We start from the raw sequence: 10,000 nt of genomic DNA, 5'->3' as shown, positions 1-10,000 counted from the left end.
GAGTGGAGAACACAAGTCCTAAATGACTACAGAAATGCATAACTCTGGAACATAAATACAAAAACACTGCTAAATATCTGCTAAAATATGGAAATTGGCACAGAAAAAGGAAACAGCAAAAACATTCCGAATAATTCTGACAGAAAATCTGCAAACATATAAAATAAATAATAATAAAAAATATTAATATATATTGTAAATTCTACATAAAACTACATAATATGTTTGTAAATATTAAGTAACGTCTTAATAATAATAACTGTCAAAAATAGTCACCAAGATTACAAAATTACAAATATGAATTATATTAAATTATATTTATATATTTTTATTTTATTTATTTATTTATTTATTTATTTATTTATTTATTTATTTATTTATTTTGCTTTTATTATAAACTTGCTCATTTATTATTATATTGTTTAAAAATTTATTTTAATTCTTGTATTTTATTTTTAATTTATTATTTCTTTTAGAGGATATGTTTGTTTATAATTCATACATTTTAATTTATTTTATTTCAAGGCGATAGTGGGAAAATAAGAAATTTTTTTTCCTTTGTTGTATTGTATCATATGATGTATTGTCTTGTTAAACACACACAAAAAAAAATAAAAAATAGTAGTTAATAGTTACAATAAAAAACAACATGCCTTTTGATTAGTTTGCAACCCCGGGGGTAATTACGTTATATTAAAGACACAGCATATTGATTTTATGACACCAAGTTAAACTTTCTGACACCGATACGACACTCACATACATTAAAAATAAATACAGGACACTACTGAACATTGAGGATGAGGATGGTCTCCGAGTGGCGTTCTTCAAAATTAAACGTTGAATAGACTTGGGGCTATTGGTAAGTGTGCACCGTAGTGTGCAAGGTTTATATATTTATTTTTTGGGCGGTCGCGGGATGAAACATTTGGGTACCCCTGGATTAGGCATTCAGGTCTTCAAGCATGAAAATCCATCTTTGAGTCTAGAGACAGCATCAGTGTGTGTCTGAAAGAGCAGCTTCTCACCAGTGAGCTGGTGTAGGTGGGATCAGACGAGTTCTCCGTCAGGAATCGGGACAGGCCGAAGTCGGACACTTTGCACACCAGGTTACTGTTGACCAGGATGTTCCTCGCCGCCAGATCACGATGAACGAAGCTCATCTCAGACAGATACTTCATTCCAGACGCGATTCCACGCAGCATCCCCACCAGCTGGATAGGAGTGAACTGACCATCATTCAGCTGCAGAGAGAGAGACAGAGAGAGAGAGAGAGAGAGAGAGAGAGAGAGAGAGAGAGAGAGAGAGAGAGAGACGCGTGGTCAGATAGATGGACAGACAGACAGATAGACAGACAGAAAAATAAATATAGATAGATAGATAGATAGATAGATAGATAGATAGATAGACAGACAGACAGACAGACAGACAGACAGACAGACAGACAGACAGAGAGATAGAAAGACGGACAGACATAGAGACAGACAGACAGAAAGACGAACCAACAGACAGAAAGCGAGATAGATGGACGGACGGACAGACAGACAGACAAACAGGGAGAGAGATAGACGGATAGACAGATCAACAGACAGACGTACAGACAGACAGAGAGATTGACGGACGGACAGACAGACAGACAGACGGACAGAAAGAGAAACAGACAGACAGACAGAAAGAGAGATAGACAGATGCAGAGACAGACAGATAGACGGACGGACAGACAGACAGACAGACAGACAGACAGACAGACAGACGGACAGACAGACGGACAGACAGACGGAGAAATAGACAGATAGACGGACGGACAGACAGACAGACAAAAAGACAGACAGATAGACGGACAGACAGACAAACAGACAGATGGAGAAATAGACAAATAGACGGACCAACAGACAGATGGACAGACAGACAGACAGACAGACAGATAGACAGACGGACAGACAGACAGACAAAAAGACAGACGGAGAGAGAGATAGACAGATGCAGAGACAGACAGACAGATAGACGGACGGACAGACAGACAGACGGATGGACAGACAGACAGACGGAGAAATAGACAGTTAGACTGACGGACAGACAGACAGACAGAAAGACAGACAGATAGACGGACGGACAGACAGACAGATAGACAGAAAGAGAGATAGACAGATGCAGAGACAGACAGACAGATAGACGGACAGACAGACGGACAGAAAGACAGACAGATAGACGGACAGACAGACAAGCAGACAGACAGACAGACAGACGGAGATTAGACAGATAGACAGAGAAACAGACAGATAGATGGACGGACAGACAGACAGAAAGACAGACAGACAGATAGAGAGATAGACAGACGCACAATCAGACAGACAAATAGACGAACAGACAGACAGACAGACAGACAGACAGAGAAATAAACAGATAGACGAATGGACAGACAGAAAAACAGACAGACAGAAAGAGAGATAGACAGATGCACAAACAGACAGACAGACAGACGCACAGACAGTTAGACGAATGGACAGACAGAAAAACAGACAAATAGATGGTCAGACAGACAGACAGAGAAATAGACAGATAGATGGACAGACAGACAGACAGACAGACAGACAGACAGACAGAAAGATAGACAGACGCACAGACAGACAGACAGATGAATGGACAGACAGACCGACAGACAGTACTGACCCGCAGGAAGGAGTCGAGTGCTCCGTTCTCCATGTACTCGGTCAGAATCATGACGGGACAGGAAGCTGTGATCACTCCCTCCAGATGAATGATGTTGGGGTGCTGGAACTGACCCATGATTGACGCCTCAGACAGGAAGTCACGCCTCTGCTTGTCCGTGTATCCGCCCTTCAGCGTCTTGATGGCCACGTAGTTCTCTTTCTTCCCGGGAACCTTGAGCCGGCCGCGACACACCTCACCAAACTCACCTGTATGAGGAATATCAGATGGACATGCACACAATGCTGTAACCCGAGCTGCGCTTTCATCAGGTGTGTGTGTCCACATTACTGCTGTTCACAGGGAAACATGAGACTCACGCCACACCTGTGCAACACACACACACACACATACACACAGTTCTCACCGGCACCGATGACCTCCTCGATCTTCACAAACGACACGTCGATCTCTTTAGCGAATTCCCGCACAGCCTCATTCGGATCCTCGTACGTGAACGGATCAATGTACACTTTAATCCCTGTCAGAAACACACACACACACACACACACACACACACACACACACACACATTACATTACATTACATTACATTAAAACAACTACAACATGCACTTATTATATTTCAAACATTTATAAAGGGTGGTGTGGAGGCTCAGTGGTTAGCATTGTCATCTCACAGCAAGAAGGTCGCTGGTTCGAGCCTCGGCTGGGTCAGTTGGTGTTTCTGTGTGGAGTTTGCATGTTCTCCCCGTGTTAGCGTGGGTGCTCTAGTTCCCCCCCAGTCAAAACACATGCGCTATAGTGGAATTGAGTAACTACACTGGTCCTAATGTATGAGTGTGTGAATGGATGTGTATGGGTGTTTCCCAGTACTGGGTTGCAGCTGAAAGGGCATCCACTGTGTAAAACATGCTGGATTAGTTGGCGGTTCATTCCACTGTGCTGACCCCTAATTAATAAATGGACTAAGCCAAAAAGAAAATGAATGAATGAACATTTTTAAGTACTAAATAAACGGTTTAATGTACTAAAATAATTAAAACCGAAATAAATATTAGTAAAACAATATAGACATGTTAAATAATACTGATAATCTAAGTTAAAATAGTGATAAATAAGATAGCAAAACTACAATGATACCAGAAAAACTAATTTGAATATTTTAGAAATATATTTATTAGAGGTGTGAACCTATACTGGTCTCACGGTTCGGTTCGGTTACGATTATCATGCCTTCGATTCGGTTTAATTCGATATTTCGGTGCATCACGGTGACGATGCTTTCCATATACAGTGTTATTTTTTAGAGGAGAGGCTATAACAAGCTGTCTGTATAAACACACAGAGACACAGCACCACACTGTCTCTCATTCAAACACAAACAGACAGCACCAAATAAACAAACACACACACACACACACTTAAGCCCTCGCAACAGGGAGAGCTCGCGAAGAGGGGAGCAGAAAAAAAAAAAAAAAAAAAAAAAGCACTTTTCCGACGGTCCCTTGCTGAGAGCTCCTCTCAGCGCGAGCTCTCCCGGCTAAACACATATTGCGAGGGCTTAAACGGAGCAGTGATCTTAGTGTGGAGCGAAAAAAAAGAAAGACAGCTGTGAAACATAAAAACACAGGAAACACTTTAGATCTTTTTAAGGTAAGAGGTTTTTGAGTTATTGCCGTCTGTAACTGAATGTGTGTCAAGAATATCGAAAACAAAACCAACTGAACCGCGCTCATTTCTGGCGCACTCCTGGATATACAGCGCCCTTAGCATTTGCCTATGGTGCCTATGCCACGGACCGGCCCTAAGTTGGCTGAGTGTTGTAAATACTCGCGCTCACCTCCCTCGCGACAGAGCGCACAGGAGATAAATGACGTCAGTACATAATAACCGGTTATTATTATTACTGAACCAATACCGAATTGTCCGCGTCTGCATCGCGGTGCACCAAAGAAACAATTAATTTTGACACCCCTGATATTTATAACAATTTATTGTTATTAATTACGATAATTCATTGTAATTTTAAAGTATTGTTTTGTGATTTTTATGAGAAACTTTATGTGCTGCCTGCCATCTTGATCAGGTCTCACTGAAAGAAGAGACAGTACTGTCTCAATGTGATCTCCTGGCTAAATAAAATAAAATAAAATAAATAAATAAATACTATTAACAAACAAAATAATAATAATAAGAAGAAAAAAAAATAAGAAGCACAAGCAAGCATCATTATTATTGTGTTATCCAGAGATTTAGATCTCATTTGATTTACTTAGAACTTACTAAATGCTAACTGCAAAATTATGCAGTAAATTAAATATAAACAAAATAAACCAAGAACATCACTTACTGATATGATTATATTTTAGTTTTACATTTATTTTACCAAATGCAAGTTTTAGTATTTCAATATTTATAGTTCAATAATTTCAATATAATATAGTTTTCAATATTCCGGCTTAGTCCCTTTATTAATCCAGGGTCATCACAGCGAAATGAACCGCCAACTTATCCAGCACTTTTTTACATAGCGGATGCCCTTCCAGCTGCAACCCATCTCTGGGAAACACCCACTCATTCACATGCATACACTACGGACAATTTAGCCTACCCAGTTCACCTGTACCACATGTGTTTGGACTGTGGGGGAAACCAGAGCACCCGGAGGAAACCCACGCGAACGCAGGGAGAACATGCAAACTCCACACAGAAATACCAACTGACCCAGCTGAACCAGAGATCTTCTTGCTGTGGGGCGACAGCTCTACCTACTGCGCCACTGTGTTGCCATCTTTTAATGTTATTTTGGCAAACTGAACGACTCGGAAAAAAGATTCGTTCCTCAATGAACGAGACTCAAAGGTCCAAATCAGTAAAATGATCTGAACTTCCCATCACTATCTTATTCCCGTCACCTCATACTTCAGCTTCTCATCAAATCTTCTGACCAATCATATGCTCTCTAGTGTCTGACATGCCCCCCTTTTTCTTCTCATTAGCTGTGTGTCCAACCACTATCACTGGCAGAGCCAAAGAGCATAGAATCACCAAGAGGCGACACTCTAGTGCAATTTGGTAAACAGCCACTAGATGGCGCGGCGGCCAATTTGGAATGAAAACTCCAATAGAACAGCAGCATATTATAAATCCGTGAAATAAACTATTAAAAGTGCTGATGATTGTGATAGTAAGTGTTGCATTGTCATCTTTCAGGTTGTATCTCAGCTTTAATGCGCTTTTTAAATTAAAGAAATAAAATCACGGCAGCTGTTTGCCATCGTGACAGCAATAAGATCCAATAGACGGCCAATGGCTTTCACTCCAAGATGGCGGAATCCAGGGCTGTTGCTGGGCGCTGCTGTTGCAATGAAACGTTCTATTGAGTGTCGCCTCTTGGTCATTCTAAGCTCTTTGGCAGAGCTGTGAAAAAACTAAACCCCATTGGGTTTTTTTTAAAGGGACGAGCTTCGCTATGCCCTGGCCAATTCAATTGAGATTACGTCAAACACTGAATAAAAAATGCAGATTTCAAAGCACTTTGTATGTCATCAAATGAAGAATGCTACTTGGTAAGGTGAGTTCCTGTTAGCTGTTGGTATGTGCCTAGCAACAGTAACACCTGAACTGTTGGGTGTTGAAGTGTAATGACAGGTTTGCGCAACTCTGGACGTGTTTGTGTGACGTTATCTGTCTTCATCACTTCACACGTAACACTATAAATCTCAGATGCTCAGAGAGTTTATTGACTAATAAACTGTGGTGAAATCCCAATCACTCACCCTGACCCATCAGGAACTGGCCGCTCTTATCCGGGTCTGGATCCCTCCTCCGAGTCGAGCGTCTGAAACACACACACACATACAGTTGAAGTCAGAATTATTCGCCCCTCTGTATATTTTTCCCCCAATTTCTGTTTGACGTAGAGCAGATTTCTTCAACACATTTCTAATCATAACAGTGTTAATAGCTCATCTCTAATCAATGATTTATTTTATCTTTGTCATGATGACAGCACATAATATTAGACTAGATATTCTTCAAGACACTTCTATACAGCTTAAAGTGACATGTAAAGGCTTCACTAGGGTAATTAGGGTAAAGTTAGAGTAATTAGGCAAGTCGTTGTGTAATGATGGTTTGTTCTGGAGACAATCAAACACTAATATTGCTTAAGGGGGCTAATAATATTGACCTTAAAATGGCTTTAAAACAATTGAAAACAGCTTTTATTCTAGCCCAAATAAAACAAATAAGACTTTCTCCAGAAGAACAAATATTAGAGGAAATACTGTGAAAAATTCCTGAATCTGTTCAACATCATTTAGGAAATATTAGACAAAGACTAAAGTTCACAGAAAAGCTTCAACTCTAGATTTCAGAGTCATCTTCTGCTGTGTTTATATGTGATAGGATTACAGAGGTGTGCGTGCGTGTGTGTGTGTGTGTGTGTGTGTGCATTCCTCTCTCATGACTGGTGTGAGATTCTCTGTTGTGTGAGAGACCCTGCAGCTGTTCGCTTCTCTTTATGACACTACTGTGCTCGTGTCACATGACCTCAAGACTGTGTGTGTGTGTTGTCTAGTGAAGTCATCAGAAAACCGTCTGGACACACAGACAGCAAATGTTCCTGTCTGCAGAGGAGCTATGAATCTGGCTGGGTGGAGAGCTAATGCTGTAAATGTTTATTGAACTCTATTAAATACTCGCTTCTTTCTCTGTCAGATCATACGTGATTAAGTGTTCTCATTAGCAGACTACTTTCACCTGAATACACAACTCATTCATTCACTATGCGCTGGACAGGAGGACTAAGACAAGATGTTTACACTGAGCAAATGAGTTGTGTTCTGTAAATATGAAAAGAGTTTTTGAGATTTAGGGTGCTTTCACACCTGTGAATCGATTCAGTTGTTCTGAAACAGAGATTACAATTGTTACATTGTTGCTCTTTGCTCTTGTAGCGGTTCGCTTTCACACTGCAAAGTTTCTAATCGGACCAAAAGAGCTAAAACAAGTAACTCACATGATTGGTCAGAGTGTCAGGGTTTATTTTGCAGCGTCCCGCTCAGCTGTCAGGAGAGGTGGTGGTTTGGTGGTGATTGACAGGGTGTGCGCGTGACATGTCTGAAGAGAGATGCGGTGGGGAGGGGTGAGAAGGGTGCGCGACGATGCCTATTTGAGGACCGGGAGGGAGACGCGAGATTACCGGGAGATCATCACTCGTTTGCGGGCATCCGGAGACTCGCGAAACTTCCCGCCATACTCATAATTCTCTCTTCATATAGCCGTAAGCCTATTACATATCCATAAAACACTGTGATATAACCGCGCTCGGATCGGATCACTGTCACTGTAATCAAACCGCTCCAGGGTTAGTTTCAATCGAGCCGAGACCACCTCATTCAAGCGATCTCGGAGCGATTACTTTGGCGCGGAACAGAGCGCGATTCCCCTGTTCGCATATGCCAAACGAACCGCGCTAACTGGGCAAACGAGACACGTTCCGAAACAAAAGTGTAGGTGTGAAAGCACCCTTAGATTTGGCTGTAACACACACACACAGGGCCGGCGCGTCCATAGAGGCGACCTAGGCGGCCACCTAGAGCGGCAGTATAGAGAGGGCGGCGTCTGTGACACCTCCCCTTACCACCCGCGTCCTCAGTTATGTCCGCGACACCTCCCTCACCACCCGCGCCCTCAGATATATTTGCACATAGGCGAAAGAATAGAGAGGGCGGCGTCAGCGACACCTCCAATAGCACCCGCATGTCCTAAGTTATATCCGCGTATAGGGCGGCAGAGGTAGCGACACCCGCGCGTCCTCAGTAATATCCGCGCATACGGCGGCAGAATAGAGAGGGCGGTGTCCGCGACACCTCCCTCCCTACCTCAGCACCCGCGCGTCCACAGTTATATCCGCGCATAGGGCGGCAGAATAAAGAGGGCGGCGTCCGCGACACCTCCCTCCCTACCTCAGCACCCGCGTGTCCTAAGTTATATCCGCGAATAGGGTGGCAGAGGTAGCGACACCCGCGCGTCCTCAGTAATAACCGTGCATAGGGCGGCAGAATAGAGAGGGCGGCGTCCGCGACACCTTCCTCTCTACCTCAGCACCCGCGCGTCCATAGTTATATCCGCACATAGGGCGGTAGAATAGAGAGGGCGGCGTCAGCGACACCTCCAATAGCACCTGCATGTCCTAAGTTATATCCGCGTATAGGGCGGAAGAGGTAGCGACACCCGCGCGTCCTCAGTAATATCCGTGCATAGGGCGGCAGAATAGAGAGTGTGGCGTCCGCGACACCTCCCTCCTTACCTCAGCATCCGCGCGTCCACAGTTATATCCGCGCATAGGGCGGCAGAATAGAGAGGGCGGCGTCCGCGACACCTCCCTCCCTACCTCAGCACCCGCGTGTCCTAAGTTATATCCGCGAATAGGGTGGCAGAGGTAGCGACACCCGCGCGTCCTCAGTTATATCCGTGCATAGGGCGGCAGAATAGAGAGGGCGGCGTCCGCGACACCTTCCTCTCTACCTCAGCACCCGCGCGTCCTCAGTAATATCCGCGCATAGGGCGGCAGAATAGAGAGGGCGGCGTCCGCAACACCTCCTTCTCTACCTCAGCACCCGCGCGTCCACAGTTATATCCGCGTATAGGGCGGCAGAGGTAGCGTTACCCGCGAGTCCTCAGTAATATCCGTGCATAGGGCGGCAGAAGAGAGAGGGTGGCTTCCGCGACACCTCCCTCCCTACCTCAGCACCCGCGCGTCCACAGTTATATCCGCGCATAGGGCGGCAGAATAGAGAGGGCGGCGTCAGCGACACCTCCAATAGCACCCGCATATCCTAAGTTATATCCGCGTATAGGGCGGCAGAGGTAGCGACACCCGCGCGTCCTCAGTTATATCCGCGCATAGGGCGGCAGAATAGAGAGGGCGGCGTCCGCGACACCTCCCTCTCTACCTCAGCACCCGCGCGTCCTCAGTTATATCCGCGCATAGGGCGGCAGAATAGAGAGGGCGGCGTCCGCGACACCTCCCTCTCTACCTCAGCACCCGCGCGTCCTCAGTTATATCCGCGCATAGGGCGGCAGAATAGAGAGGGCGGCGTCCGCGACACCTCCCTCTCTACCTCAGCACCCGCGCGTCCTCAGTTATATCCGCGCATAGGGATGCAGAATAGAAGTCTGTGACACCTCACTTCATATTAATAACCGGTCACTTTGGTTTTCACATTGGGCGGCGTGATCGTCCTCTGCCTAGAGCGGCAGTTCAACTTGCTCCGGCCCTGCACACACACACACACTCATACACTCAATCATAAATAAAT

At 44.5% G+C, this 10,000-nt stretch overlaps 2 protein-coding genes across 2 annotated transcripts in view; one reads left to right on the top strand and one right to left on the bottom strand.

Annotated features, from left to right (window-relative positions):
* tfr2 (transferrin receptor 2) overlaps positions 1 to 10,000 on the top strand; it is a 1,009,002-nt gene that overhangs the window by 751,254 nt on the left and 247,748 nt on the right. The gene's annotated exons all lie outside the window — the stretch shown is intronic.
* Positions 1 to 10,000, bottom strand: part of ephb4b (eph receptor B4b) — a 46,798-nt gene that overhangs the window by 3,491 nt on the left and 33,307 nt on the right. Inside the window, 4 exon segments of the mRNA NM_131417.1 lie at positions 1,029 to 1,244; positions 2,671 to 2,918; positions 3,077 to 3,190; positions 6,452 to 6,513. Coding sequence (NP_571492.1) covers positions 1,029 to 1,244; positions 2,671 to 2,918; positions 3,077 to 3,190; positions 6,452 to 6,513 — 640 coding nt within the window.

Source organism: Danio rerio, chromosome 23 (genome assembly GCF_052040795.2).
Source record: "Danio rerio strain M-AB ecotype USA chromosome 23, GRCz13ab, whole genome shotgun sequence".
NCBI classification, from domain to species: domain Eukaryota; kingdom Metazoa; phylum Chordata; class Actinopteri; order Cypriniformes; family Danionidae; genus Danio; species Danio rerio.
The sequence above is the reverse complement of the archived record's forward strand: the minus strand, read 5'-3'. Positions and strand labels throughout refer to the sequence as shown.